This window comes from Cervus canadensis, chromosome 18, assembly GCF_019320065.1.
Source record: "Cervus canadensis isolate Bull #8, Minnesota chromosome 18, ASM1932006v1, whole genome shotgun sequence".
NCBI lineage: Eukaryota > Metazoa > Chordata > Mammalia > Artiodactyla > Cervidae > Cervus > Cervus canadensis.
In genome coordinates, this window is record NC_057403.1 from 24,279,032 (window position 1) to 24,293,382 (window position 14,351).

Sequence of the window (14,351 nt, forward strand, 5' to 3'; positions counted from 1 at the left end):
TTTTTTGAGGCATGGAAGGGGTTCACCCCTTCCAGGGTCTGATTGGCTAGTCTCGAGCAGAACAGCAGCTTTGTAATTGGTCTAAGTGCGTAGTGGGCGGGACGAAGGGTGCGTGACTCCTTGTCCGCCTTCCAAGATGGCTGCGTCCATAGTGCGGCGCTTGGGGCCTCTAGTGGTTGGCCGGGGCCTGCGGCTTCGAGGAGGCTGCGTCTGTAACCAGAGCTTCAAGAGAAGTTTCGCTACGGAGAGACGGGACCGGAACCTCCTGTACGAACACGCGCGTGAGGGCTACAGCGCGCTCCCTCAGCTGGATATGGAACCACTGTGCGCATACCCGGAAGATGCCGCGCGCGCCCTGGAGCTCCGCAAGGGGGAGTTGCGGTCGAAGGATCTGCCCGGCATCGTGAGTGCGCTTGCGCGGTCCAACCACCGCGGGGTCGGTCCTCTTTGCCTATTGGCTGTTCGCTTTACGAACGAAATGGGCTTACAAGATACTATCCAGCAGGGGGCGTTCTGATCGCAAGAGTTTTCATTCCTTCCCAGTTTAGCCAATGTGTTGTGTCTGGCACCTAAGTACGTGTCAGATACCACGGAATGCTAAGGCCCTACTATCCATATAGCCATGATACTCCTAGCCCATAAAGCGTGCTGGGTACCCACTCTGCCCTAGGAACTTACTGTCTTCCCGCGTCCTCTGTGCTCAGACCTCTTGCCAGGCTTATGGTAAAGCCACAAAGGAAAACGGGGAACAGGGATATGAATCAGTGGGTAAGGGGAGACTCTTGCCTTTGGGGAGTGAGAGGAAGAGTTATGCACTTACTCCACAGGTATCAGGCAGTTAAGTGGTGTTATTTTGTGAACGAATGTGTTTTTGAACATATTTAGGGTGTGTGTATGTTCTGTACCTGGTGTTGAGAATAAGGCAGTGAATATTAATATTCATACTACTGGGCTTCCCTGGTGGTTCAGACGGTAAAGAATCTGCCTGTAATGGAGGAGACCCGGGTTCAATCCCTAGGTCGGGAAGATTCCCTGGAGAAGGGCAGGGCTACCCACTCCAGTATTCCTGCCTGGAGAATTCCATGGACAGAAGAGCCTGGCGGGTACAGTCCATAGCATCGCAAAGAGTTGGACACGACAAAGCGACTAACACACACACATATTCATACTGCTACTATTAATGATAAAGCCAGCACTTACATAATACTACATGCTGGTGAACTAGGAGTGGAATTACCATATTTCTAGACCCTGCTGAAGTGCTGAAGGTGATAGGGACCCCAAATCCTCCCAGCCCTCTCTTGGACCCCCCCCCCCCATACATCCAATCTAGTATAAGTGCTTTATAAAGATGAGTCTCCTTTAAGTTTCACAGCACCCCTATGAGATGGGTGCCATTGTTTCCACAATTTTTCCAGAGGGGAAACTAAGGCTCAGAGAAGTTAATTTAAAAAGAAATAAGCATATGGCAGTTCCTAAAAAAATTAGAATTACCATGTAATCCAGCAATCCCACTTCCGAGTACATACCCCACCCCCCAATAAAAAAGAAAAGAAAATCAGGGACTCAAACAGATACCTGAATGTCCATATTTATAGCAGCATATTCACAGTGGCCAAAAGGTGGAAGCAACCCAAGTGTCCACTGATCAATGAATGGATAAAGAAAATGTGGTAGGGACTTCCCTGGTAATCCAGTGATTAAGACTTCACGTTCCAAAGCAGGGGATGCAGGTTCACTCCCTGGCCAGGAAGCTAAGACCCCACAAGCACTGAGGCCAAAAAACCAAAATGTGAAACAGAAGCAATACTGTAACCAATACAATAAAGACTTTAAAAATGGTCCATATCAAAAAGAATCTCGTAAAAGAAAATGTGGTAAATACTTGCAATAGAATAATATTCAGCCTTAAAAAGGAAGGAAATTCTGACACATGCCACAATGTGAGTGCTCAGTTGATCAATCATGTCTGCCTCTTTGCAGCTCCATGGACTGTAGCCTGCCAGCTTCCTCCGTCCATGAGATTTTCCAGCAAGAACACTAGAGGGGGTTGCCATTCCCTCCTCCAGGGGATCTTCCTGACCCCTGTGTCTCCTGCGTTTCCTGCATTGGCAGGTGGATTCTTTAGCACTGAGCCACCTGGGAAGCCCATACTCCAGATGGATTTACCTTAAAGACCTTATGCTAGGTGAAGTAAGCCATTCGCAAAAGGGCAAACACTGTGTGATTCCAGTTCTGTGAGGCTTCTGGATTTGTCTCAATCAAATCCACAGAGACAGAATGTAGAATGGTAGTTGCCAGGGCAGGGGGAGGGAGGAATGTCTAATGGGTACAGAGTTTCAGTTTGGGAAGGTTCAGTAGTTCCAGAGATGGGTAGTTGTGATGATAGCACAATATAAACGTGTTTAATGCCACTGAAATGTACACTTAAAAAGCTGTTAACGTGGTGAATTCTATGTATATTTTATCCCAGATCTCGACATGGCAGGAGCTGAGGCAGCTGCGGGAACAGATCCAGAGCCTGGAGGAGGAGAAGGGGGCTGTGACTGAGGCAGTGCGGGCCCTGGTGGTGAGTGCAGGGGTCCTGGGCAGGTGCGGGGCTGGCAGCAGGATACCTCTGGCTACAGGTAACAGGAAACCCAGTTTCAGGAGTTTGAAGGATATGGACATTCATCATCTCGCACCACAACTGTCGAGGGCCAGGCATCCCTGGGGCTGCTTCTTAACCACTGGACCACCAGGGAAGTCCCTAGCTCATCATCATGAGTACACCATGCAACAACCCGACCAGGGAGCTCCTGCTTTCAGCCCATTTCACAGACCAGAATACCAGAGCTTGGAGAGGGGAAGAGATTTGCCCAACAGCACACTCTGGTTGGCACCCAACTTTCGGACCCAGTTCTGCTGCATTCCCTGGTGCTCAGGACCACAGAAGGTTCAGAGTATCAAAGACCGTTGGTGTCAGGCCTCCATGTGCATGCTCACAGACTTCACCATTCCGAGTCTCAGTTTTCTCGTCAACAAAATGGGAATCACATTGATAAGACCCTCATAGTGGGGGTTATGAAGAAAAAGGATCATCTGAGAGTCCTCTGCACATGGCTAGACATGAGGCCGCACTAAACTGAGCTACAGGGTGTGATCACTATTATGTTATCTTGCCTCCTCCCAGTTTTACTGATAGAGAAACTGAGGTACAGAGTGGAGGAGGGTCCAGCCAGGCGTTGGCAGAGCAAGGAATTCAGATCCCCTAGCCCTGAACTTTCACCTCTCTTTCCCCGCCCCCTCATCCCCAACGTCATCACTCTAATCACCTCTTCATCTCTTTTCTACCAGGTAAACCGGGACAACAATCAAGTGCAGCAGGTACTACAGGGAGTTGATATCCTGTCCCTGTTCGGGGGTGGGCAGCACAGATAACCGTTATCGCTCATCATGTCTCCATTGTATGTGATGGAAAACATAACTCAAGTAGGAGTCAGAAAAATAGCAACAGGCTCTGTTGATTCATAAAACTAAAAATATTGGCTTCAGGTACGACTGGATCCAGCTCCTGGCTGCTCCACATTTGGTTCGGCTTTCTCCCCTGGGGGAAAGGAAAACAAGGTCTTGCAAAGAGGACCATTTTCTTGATAGTTCCAGACAAAGCCCTGGGGCTGATTGTCATGAGTTTGTCTTGGGTCATGTGCCTGTCTTTAAGCCAATCACTCTGGCCAAGCGATGGAATGTTCTAGTAGGCCAAGCCAGAGTCATGTCCTTGTGGACGTGCCACGAGGTGCTGAGGGGAGGTTCCTGAAAGGAAATTGAGGATGTTGAGCCCAAAGAAGAAGCAACAAAGTCCACCACAGAGGTTATCCTAGCCAGTCTCCCACCCTCTCCTGGGCTGACCCCATGTGTCCTGCTCCCAGGACCCCCAGTATCAGAGTCTGCGGGCACGTGGCCGGGAGATCCGGAAGCAGCTCACACTCCTCTACCCCAAGGAGGCCCAGCTCGAAGAGCAGTTCTACCTGCGGGCACTAAGGCTGCCCAACCAGACCCACCCAGACGTGGTGAGCACTCACGGGCAGCAGGGGCAGCCAGGGCCCTGCCCAGTGCCACCTTCCCTTTGACACCCACTGTTTCCTGCAGCCTGTCGGGGATGAAAGCCAGGCCCGCGTGCTCCATGTGGTTGGAGACAAGCCAGGTAGGCCACAGCCCAGGCTGGGGGACTCCAGGCTGGGGGCGGGGGCTCCTGGGGTCTGGGACTGTGGCTGGAGCCTGTAGAGCCCTGGGCTTTCTCACACCATCTCGTGTGTGTGTGTGTGTGTGTGTGTGCGTGTATCTGGCTCTTTCCCTTCCCCTCTCCTTTTCTCTCCCTCCCTCTGTCTTAACCTGTCCTCCCTCCCTCTCCCCCCACTGTCTCACTAATCCTCTTTCTCTCTATCCCCTGTTTCCTGTCTCTTTTCCTCTTACCCCATTGCTTTTCATCCACATACAGCTTTCTCCTTCCAACCCCGGGGCCACCTGGAAATAGCTGAGAAACTTGACATCATCCGACAGAAGTGAGCCCCCCCTCCCAGACCCTGCCATTCAGCAACCCCCCCACCCCAGCAGCTGGCTGCCGGCTCCACTTCACTGGGCTCAGCATGGGATGTGGAACCACCAGGGCCTCACCCGGCATGAATATTTGATGACCGGCCTCCCGCCTGGCAGCTGGGCCTCTGCCCTGGGGTGCTTGAGTCCCCCTTCTTCCCCCACCAGCCCTGGACCCAGGCCCCCACCTGTCTGCCCATCTGTCTCCCAGGCGCCTGTCCCACGTGTCTGGCCACCGCTCCTATTACCTGCGCGGGGCTGGGGCCCTCCTGCAGTACGGCCTGGTCAACTTCACACTCAACAAGCTCATCCACCGGGTATGGGCCAGGATGGGAGGGCTGCCTGGAGGGGGTGGCATAGAAGCTGAGCTCCAAAGGCTCAACATGGAGAGGAGGGGGTGACCTCCGCTCCAGTCACTGTTTTCAGAGCTTTATGTGTATTATTGGCATAGTTCATTCTTAGGGCAGTGTTAAGAGGAGAGTGCTATTACTGTCCCCTTTAGAGATGGAGAAATTGAGGCCTGGAGAGGGAGGAACTGTCCAGGATCTCTGGCTCATGTGTGGGGCTGGCCCGAGAGCCTGCACTTGTCACCACTGGCCCTCACTGCCTGCCTGCAGTGGACAGCGAGTGCTGGGGAAAGAACAGTGTCTGTTGAAACTGAGGGGGTCGACACGGGCTGAGGGCTGGTCATGCAGTGACCAATGGGACGTTGGTCACAGTGAGGGATTCGGACATATCCTGAGGGCACTGGGAGTCACAGAGGGTGTTCACTTGGGGGGGCACAGTCAGATCTATATGTGGAACTACACCTCCACTGCCCTGTATGGTATGCCTGAATGGGGACACCAGGAGGCCCCAGTGACAGGGCCCCAGCGCCCCAGGGCCAGCCCCGTGCCCCCTGCTCGGGCCTGCCTCAGTGTCCTCTCCAGTGGAATGGACTTCGGGTGACATGGGGGAGCTGTTGGTCCCCTCGGCAGTGTCCTTTCTTCAGGCCCGAGCTTGGGGTCTGGTGGGGTCCTGGCTCTGCTCCTCACCCCTTCCCTCCCCCTTCCCAGGGCTTCACCCCCATGACGGTGCCAGACCTTCTCCGAGGAGTCGTGTTTGTGAGTGAGGACACTCCGTTCCCCATGCCCAGCCGTGTGTCAGGCCCTGTTATGGGGGCCCCAGGCAGCAAGACCAGCCTGTCTCCCCTGAAGAAACTGCCCTGGGGCTGGGTTGAGGGGGTCTCGTCGTAACAGGGAACTCAGCGTGAATCTGGGGCTTCCCAGGTGGCTGAGTGGTAAAGAAATCACCTGCCGATGCAGGAGCTGTGGGCTTGATCCCTGGGTCAGGATAATCCCCTGGAGGAGGAAATGGCAATCCACTCCAGTATTCTCGCCTGGAAAATTCCATGGACAGAGGAGACTGGCGGCTGCAGTCCATGGGGTCACAAGGAGTCAGACACGACTGAGTGACTGAGCTCGCACACACAGGCAGGGTGATCCCCTTCCTTCCAGGGGAGTAGCAGGGGACGTGACGACAGAACAGGGGCCACCGAGGTTACCTGTCCTCTGGTCTCCTCCCCAGGAAGGCTGTGGGATGACACCAAATGCCAAACCATCCCAAATTTACAACATCGACCCCTCCCGCTTTGAAGACCTCAATCTGGCCGGGACGGCAGAGGTAGGACTTGCAGGTGAGAGCGTACCTGGGGGCCAGAGCAGAGTGAGAGCAGCCCAGGGGTCCTCAGAGCAGGAGGGATCGAAAGGCGACAGCTGGGAGCATCCTGGGGGGTGACGGCTGCACGCCCAGGGTCTGCGTGTACAGTTGTGTAGGTGTTTACTGCACAATAGAGCGGTGAGGATCCAGCCATGTGTCCTGACATGAGGTTGTGTCTGCCAGAAGGGACACCTTTTCTGATTCCCACAAAGGTTTCCTGTGGATGGATGGATGGTGGCCCTGGCTGACCCCTTCTGTCCCCTTCTCCTCCCAGGCTACTTCATGGACCACTCTGTGGCCTTCAGGGACCTGCCAATCAGGTGATGCTTGTTCCTTTAGGCCTTGTCCTCACTGTGACATCCCACGTCCTCTCCCTGACCCCACCTACCCGCCCCACCCCCCAGGATGGTTTGTTCCAGTACCTGCTACCGGGCGGAAACAGACACCGGGAAGGAGCCCTGGGGCCTGTATCGAGTACACCACTTCACCAAGGTTGGCATAGCTAGGACTGTGGGGGGGACACCCCAGCAGCCTAGTGCCTCCTGACTCCTGTGCCCCTCGCCCTGCCCCAGGTGGAGATGTTTGGGGTGACAGGCCCCGGGCTGGAGCAGAGCTCAGAGCTGCTGGAGGAGTTCCTGTCCCTTCAGATGGAGATCTTGACAGAGCTGGGCTTGCACTTCCGGTGCGGGCAGGGGCCAGGGGCTGAGGTGGATGGTGGGGTCTGGGGTCGGGGACAGAGGGTGAGGGGTGGGGTAGGAGGGAAAGGCTGGCTGGGGGCTCCCCCATCTCGAAAACCCTCACCACCTCTTCTCCCCCTGCCCCCTTTTGCCCGTGTTAGGATTGTATATAGGATGTCTATCTATCAACCCATAAGAGCCTGTGTACGATTCAGTGTCAAGACCAGGTCCCTTCCCTCCTGTGACTCCCCGTCCCTAGCGTGCTGTCTCATCCGCCTAGTCCAAGATGGCTTTTTTAAATACTGTTTATTTACTTATTATTATTACTGGCTGTGCTGGGTCTTCATTGCTGTGCGGGCTTTCTCCAGTTCCAGCAAGCGGGGGCTACTTTCTAGTTACCGTGTGCAGGCTTCTCATTGCAGTGGCTTCTCTCGTAGAGCGTGGGCTCTAGAGTGCTCAGGCTTCCATAGTTGCGACACGTGGGTTCAGTAGTTGCAGCTCCCAGGCTCCAGCGCGCAGGCTCAGTAGTTGCGGCTCCCAGGCTCCAGCGCGCAGGCTCAGTAGTTGCGGCTCCCAGGCTCCAGCGCGCAGGCTCAGTAGTTGCGGCTCCCAGGTCCAGAGCGCAGGCTCAGTAGTTGCGGCTCCCAGGTCCAGAGCGCAGGCCCAGTAGTTGTGGCGCATGTGCATGTGGGATCTTCCCGGATCAGGGATCGAACCCATGTCCCCTGCATTGACAGGTGGATTCTTAACCACTGAGCCACCAGGGAAGCCCCAAGACGGCCTTTTACCATCCAGTGGGAAGGGGAGGTTGGGGAGAGGGCACACCCCTTCCTTCTAAGGGGTGACCGGAGGTTGCGAGCCCCACCGCCTCTGCCCCTGTCAGTCACATGTAGTTTTCAGGAGAGGCTGAGGAGTGTGGACTTTTTCCTGGGTGACCCATGACAGCAATCCGGGGGTGCTGTTACTACAGAAGGAAGAATAGCCATGGTGCACAGACAGCCCGGTGACTTGGCCATCTCGTCCCCTTTGCCAACTTCATCTCTTTATCATCTCTGTTTCCCTCTTTGGGGGCTTCCTCCCCTTCCATCACCTCCCACTGCGCCCCGCCCCGCGCCCCCCCCCCCCCCACCACCACGACCACCCCTCACTGCTGCCCTTCGCCCTGTCTTTCTCCGGGGCTGCAGAGTCCTGGACATGCCCACGCAGGAGCTGGGCCTGCCGGCCTACCGCAAGTTCGACATCGAGGCCTGGATGCCAGGCCGAGGCCGCTTCGGCGAGGTGAGCCCCCTGACCGGCGGGGCCCTCAGGGTGGGAAAGAGGACACCCCCCCTCTACTGCCCCCCATGGCCCATCGGCTCAGCCCACCCCGCCCCCACGCCCAGGTCACCAGTGCTTCCAACTGCACCGACTTCCAGAGCCGCCGTCTGCACATCATGTTCCAGACCGAGGCCGGGGAGCTGCAGTTCGCACACACGGTGAGCCCACACCCTCGCCCGCCCTGCCCTTCACCCCCACGCCGGAGACCCACCACCGCAGCCCCTCCCCTGGGCCCGCTGGAGCCTGGATCTGAGCGTCCCCTCCTCTCAGGTGAACGCCACGGCCTGCGCTGTCCCTCGTCTCCTCATCGCCCTCCTGGAGAGCTATCAGCAGAAGGTGAGGGGCGGGGGCGGCAGGAGGATCCCACGGTGGGAGGTGGAGGCCGGAGGCTGGAAGGCCGGTGGGGCAGTCGCCTGAGGCCTGCTCTCTCCCCAGGATGGCTCGGTGCTTGTGCCCCCTGCCCTCCAGCCCTACCTCGGCACCGATCGGATCACCACCCCCACCCACGTGCCTCTCCAGTACATCGGCCCCAACCAGCCCCAGAAGCCCAGGCTCCCGGGCCAGCCTGCCTCTAGCTGAGGACTCATCCTCGTTGGCCAGTAGGGTTGTCACCACTTCCTGGAGCTTAGGGGTCCCTGGGCCCCTGGGACCTGGTGTCCTGAGTCTGTCCCGACATCCACGTTTTTCATGTCCACTCCGCACCTGGGCGTCTGGACTCCAGGGTCCACCTCTCCTATGCCTCTTCTTCCTGGGGATCACTGAGAGACCCTGTTGTCATTGGGGGTCCCAGCCTGCAGTGGGAAGCAGTGGTTGTTCCAAGGGGACTTGGAGGTCTGGGGGACGGCAGAGGAGAGGGAGAGGAGGCCTCCATGCCTCCTTCCTTCTTCCCACCCTCAGTGGTTAAGAGAAGGTTCCCTAATAAATGGTCAGAACAAAGGCCTGTGTGGGTCTGTGAGTGAGGGAAGTGGCTGGCCGACTTGCCAGCGATGCTGGCCAGTTGCTCAGAGGTGCTGAACCATCCAGGGGTCTGTGGCTGCAGGGACCATGCCGGAAGTGTCCAGCACCCCCGGAGCACATAGAGGGTAGCTTGGGGGTCACTGAGGGAACCAAGAGGATGCTGAGTCCTCTCCCCTGACCCTGGGGTAAGTGGCACCTCACACCCAACCTTCCACCTTGGTCCCCAGCCCCAGGCGGGGCAGGAAGCAGCCTGAACTCAGTGAAACGAGAACCCCACTCCTCCCCTTGGAGCCCCCATCTCCGTACCTGTAAGGGCTCTCACAGCTTCTCCAACTGCAGCACTTCAAGTCATCCTCGACTGTTCTCACATCCACATCCCATCCTTCGGCAAACCCTGGCAGCTCCTCCTTCAAGATATTTCCAGGGTGTCTCTGGTTGCCCAGTGGTTAAGAATCCACTTGCCAATGCAGAGGACATGAGTTCGATCCCTGGTCCGGGAAGATCCCACATGCCACGGAGCAACTAAGCCTGTACTCCACAACTACTGAGCCCAAGCTCTGGAGCCCAAGAACGGCAACCACTGAGCCTGCGCGCCTAGAACCTGCACTCTCTGCAACCAGAGAAAGCCTGTACGCAGCAATGAAGACCCAGTGCAGCCAAAAATAAATAAATCTTTAAAAATATATATATATTCCCAGATCCTGCCTTTGCTGTATCATCCCGTCCTGTCCATCCTTATCTCCCATTTGGAGAATCGGAGCAGCCTCTTGCTTCCTGTCCCCCCACGCAAAGCCAGAGGGACCCTGTGGGCAGCTGCGTCAGGTCACGTGCCTCCCTGCTCAGAGCCCTCCTGTGGCTCCATCTCCCTGGGGGGGAAAGACAAGTCACTGTGGTCCCCGGGACCCCCGAGAACTGCCCTCTACCTTCCCCTTCTTCCAGCCTCTTTCCTGTTGTGCTCTGGGCAGCCCCCAACCTGCCTGCCTGTTCTCTCAGACTCAGTCCCAACTCAGGCCTCTGCACTTGCTCGACTCTTTCCTATCCTAGCTATTCTTCCCGTAAATCTTGTGCAGTTGCCTGCATTTTATCCCTCAGGCCTTAGCCCACATGTCACCTCCTCAGAGAGGGCTCCCTTGACCAGCCTGGCCAAAGTAAACCCCAGCCTCTAGCTGCCGTGATCCTGTGATGCGCCACAGCCATTTCCTCCTTGCTTTTCTTTTTTTTTTTAATATTTTTTAACTGAGTTGGGTCTTGGTTGCAGTGTGGAGGCTTCTCCCTAGCTGTGGTAAGCAGGCTTCAGAGCACAAGGGCTCAGGTGCCTCATAGCATGTGGGATCTTAGTTCCCTGATCAGTAATCAAACCCATGTCCCTTGCATTGGAACATTAGAAGGCAGATTTTTTTTTAATTTGGCAGCCTCTGGTCTTAGTTGCAGTGTTAATCTTACTTTCAGCATGCAGGATCTTTCACTGTGGTGCGCAGATTCCCTAATTGTGGCACAGGTGGGCTTCAGAAGTTGCCTTGAAGGCTTGGTTGGCCCCAGGGCATGTGGGACCTTAGTTCTCCGACCAGGGATCGAACCTGTGTCCCCTGCATTGCAAGGCGGATTCTTAACCACTGGACCACTAGGGAAGTCCCTCCTCCTTCCTTGAGTGTTGTCGTCTTCCCTTTCTCAAATGTCCACTCCAAGAGGCCAGGGAGGTTTGCCTGTAGCCTCATTCTCTGTTGTAGCCCCAGGGTCTAGAAGAGGGCTGGACGTAACAGTGTGTGTCCAATAAAAATGACTGGGATGAAGGAGCTCAGGCCTCTGTAGTTCTCCATGCCAGGCATCACCCAAGCTAACATGTATGTGCATTACTTTAATCTTTCCCATCAGGCTGTGGAATAGGTTGTCACCAGCCCCGTTTCACAAGTAACAGGTCTTGCATCCAAGCAGTTGTCCCAGGGCTGCACTGCTGGTAGTGGAGGAGCTGGGACTCAGGTGAGGTCCAGTTATAACTCCAAGAAAGTAGATTTATGAGACCGGTTTTCCAGAGGAGAATATGGACAAGGGAAGGCAAGGTGTTGCCTGAGGTCTGTAAGTGGTTGCCTCTGGACTCAGAGCATGTCCCACCTCCCAGTGGGGCCTTAAGCTCATCATGCTATCGTGCTAAGTCACCTCAGTCATGTCCACTTCTTTGCCACCCCGTGGACTGTAGCCTGTCTCTGTCCATGGAATTCTCCAGGCAAGAATACTGAAGTAAGTAGCCATTCCCTTCTCCAGGGTATCTTCTGACCCAGGGATTGAACCCGGGTCTCCTGCATTGCAGGCAGATTCTTTACTGTCTGGGCCACCAGGGAAGCCCCAGTCAGACCCTGTTTATCTAGGAAGAGAAGCCCCCACCCTCCAAGCAGGCATTCAGGGGCCGGAAGCTGGAGAGGAGGGTGCAGGGCAGTGGGGCCCCCATGAATAATTGAGGGTCTCAGACAGGTCTCTCTCCGCCCCACAGCTGTTGCCTTGCCTCAGGCGGGGAGGGGGAGGCGGTGACATCACTTCCTCCTCTGTGGGGGCCAGAGTTCCTCCCTCTGCCCCGGGGAGGGTGGGCGTGGGTTATAAGGAGCTGCCACCCTGGCCGCACAGCACCAAGGACCTTGGTCTGGACACCCCACCATGCAGCGCCGAGGGTCCACCTTGCTGCTCTTGCTGGTGCTGCCTGCTCTGCTGGTGCTGCTGTTGGGGGCTGGTGAGTTCCAGAGATCAGGGCAACCTCAGCAGCCAGCCAGGGGGAGCAGGGGTTCAGGTGACCGGGGATGGGGACAGTGCACCCGGTGGGGCCAGACTAGAGCTTTCCTGGGCTGAGCTTCCAAGCAGAGGCAGCGCACCTGGCAGGTGGGCTGGGGGAGTGGGCTTGTGGGTACCGGGGTGACCCCAGAGCTGGAGTCAGCACCAGGGACAGCGCCCGGGGTCTGAGCCCAGCACCCACCTCCTTCCCCCACAGCCACCGCGGCTCCCCTGGCACCCAGGCCCTCCAAGGAGGAGGTAAGGACGGTGGCCCTTTCACCCCACCTCATCTCCCTGGGACCCCAGCCCCCTCCACCATCTCCGTCTCCCTTCCAATCCTCCTACGCTCTCATTCCCCCCATCTGCCCTGCCCTCAACCTCCCCTCACCCCTCACCCTTCGCCCCTCACCCTTCACCCCTCACCCCTCACCCTTCACCCTTCATCCCCAGCTGACGCGCTGTCTGGCAGAGGTGGTCACAGAAGTGCTGATGCTGGGCCAGGCCAGGCAAGGCCCCTGCCTGGCTCTCCTCCACAGAGGTAAGGGGGGCTCAGGCCCCAGTTCCTCGTAGGAGCCCCCGCCCCACCAGGGGTCTGCCCAGGGCTGCCTGGAGGCAGTGGCACCCTCTTCTCATCCCAGAGCCACTGTCTGGACTGGCATGGCACCACTGTGTCTAGACCGAAGGAGCCTGGCCCACAGCCCCACTCTTGGGGCTCCCCGCAAGGGCACAGGATGGGGGCAGAGTGTCTCCCGGTACTGACCCTCCTCTCCCAGGTCTGGGCTGTCACCTGGGGGAGCTCGGGCACCCCACCCCCCCACCCCAGAACTCCTCTAGGTCTGTCTCCTGATTAGCTGCACAGAGAACATCCCCTCTTCCCATCAGAAATGTGTGAGACAGAGTCCTCTGGCTGTCGGCCCACTGCAGAGAACGGCCTCCTGGTTGGGGATTTTAAAAAGCCAGAGGCTGGGAAGACGCGGTCCAGCCAGGAGGTGAGGGATGAGGAAGAGGAGGAGGCGGCAGAAAGGATGCACAAGTCCGAGGTGCGGGAACAGGCCGTCCGTGAGCAGCTCCACAGCCGGCTCCACCAGGAGGACCACGAAGAGGAGGAAGAGGAAGAAAAGAAGAGAGGGCCCGTGGAGACCTGGGAGGGCCTGTGGAAGCAGCATCTGGAGGGCAGCAGGGGCCCCCAGAAGCGGGTGGCAGAGCAGGCCAGCGATGAGGAGACGACCCAGTTCGAGGCAGAGGAGAAGGGAGTGCAGGTGCTGGGTGGGGGTCGCAGCCTGTGGCAGGGGGTCGAGGCGGGTGGAGAGAGACATGAGGACCGCCACCACTTCCGCCAGCCAGAAGCTGAGCCCCGGTGGGAGCAGAAGGAAGAGGCTTCGACCAGGGAGGTGAGTGGAAGCGGCAATGGGGAGCAGGGTAGACCAGATGTCAGTGGACATCCTACCAAGTAGCCACAGAAACATCCACCATGAATGGGCTGTAGGACTGACACAGGGCTAGGTAGCAACGTCTAAGCGGGGCCTCCACCCGACTAGGAGGGCTTCCATAACTACTTCCGTGACAGCCACCAAGAAGCCACCCTTAGTGCCCAGAAGCGCCAGAGTTAGCTACCATTGCTAGTCTGTGACCAGTGTGTTGGCCACCATGAAAAGTAGTGGCCGTGCCCAGTTCACTGGGCCACAGGTGGACACCACTGGTGGGTCGAGGAAAGCAGGGCTGTCACCATGATCAACGGCAGTGACAGAAATGGCCGTCACCTCACACATGGGTCATGGCACCCAACTGAGCGCCTTGGCTAGTCCTCTGTCCGCCGCACTGGCTGTGGCAGACACCGTGGGCCTCACCACTGGCCACGGTAGCCAACGTGACTCTTCCAGGGTCAACCAGCGGGGTCACCATCGTAGTCCACGATGACCTGGGAGACCGCTGCTGGCTGCCACCATGTGAATTGAGCTGGCCCACACTTGTGGACAACCACTGAGGTGGCCTGCCTTTGAAGGTGGGTGCTGAGACCCCGCTTCTGTTGCCGCCAGGGGCACCATGTGGAGCGCCTGGAGCACATGAGCGATGAGCTGAAGAAGGCGACGGAGATGCTGCGAGAGGAGCTCAGGAGGGGCGACTGACCTCACGTCCTCCTCCTTCCCCACACACCCTATACGGCTTAGTACTGTTGACCCCCAACCTGTTACCCCAGCCTGCTCCCCAACCGGCAGGAGTGGGGAGAAGGGTGCGCCTTGAAACCAGACCTGAGGGGCCAAGTCTGAGCTGGGTGGAGGGGCTGGGCTCTGCCTGACTCAGGACACAGCCCGGATGCCCTAACACGCTCCATCCCCCCACCCCGAGTGAATAAAGCACAGAGAAAACCACCAA

General features: G+C 57.2%; 2 protein-coding genes across 4 annotated transcripts; both read left to right on the plus strand.

Annotated features, from left to right (window-relative positions):
• The first annotated feature begins 37 nt into the window (after positions 1 to 37).
• On the plus strand, positions 38 to 9,200 carry SARS2 (seryl-tRNA synthetase 2, mitochondrial). Its single transcript, XM_043435151.1, has 16 exons — positions 38 to 403; positions 2,474 to 2,569; positions 3,337 to 3,366; positions 3,909 to 4,049; positions 4,129 to 4,183; positions 4,478 to 4,541; positions 4,784 to 4,889; positions 5,628 to 5,675; positions 6,139 to 6,247; positions 6,545 to 6,590; positions 6,675 to 6,762; positions 6,843 to 6,952; positions 8,132 to 8,225; positions 8,330 to 8,422; positions 8,535 to 8,600; positions 8,700 to 9,200. The coding sequence occupies exons 1-16, from the start codon at positions 137 to 139 to the stop codon at positions 8,841 to 8,843; spliced, it is 1,557 nt and encodes a 518-aa protein (XP_043291086.1). The 5' UTR covers positions 38 to 136; the 3' UTR covers positions 8,844 to 9,200.
• Positions 9,201 to 9,797: 597 nt separating this feature from the next.
• CCER2 (coiled-coil glutamate rich protein 2) lies at positions 9,798 to 14,347 on the plus strand. 3 transcript variants are annotated; one of them, XM_043435165.1, is made up of 5 exons: positions 9,798 to 11,940; positions 12,196 to 12,236; positions 12,429 to 12,516; positions 12,861 to 13,369; positions 14,015 to 14,347. In XM_043435165.1, exons 1-5 carry the CDS (start codon positions 11,868 to 11,870, stop codon positions 14,102 to 14,104), a joined length of 801 nt encoding a protein of 266 aa, XP_043291100.1. In that variant the 5' UTR covers positions 9,798 to 11,867; the 3' UTR covers positions 14,105 to 14,347. The 3 variants fall into 3 exon arrangements, with proteins under 3 accessions (XP_043291100.1, XP_043291101.1, XP_043291102.1); XM_043435166.1 differs by having other exon boundaries at positions 12,903 to 13,369; XM_043435167.1 differs by having other exon boundaries at positions 9,798 to 11,198.
• Positions 14,348 to 14,351: the final 4 nt, after the last annotated feature.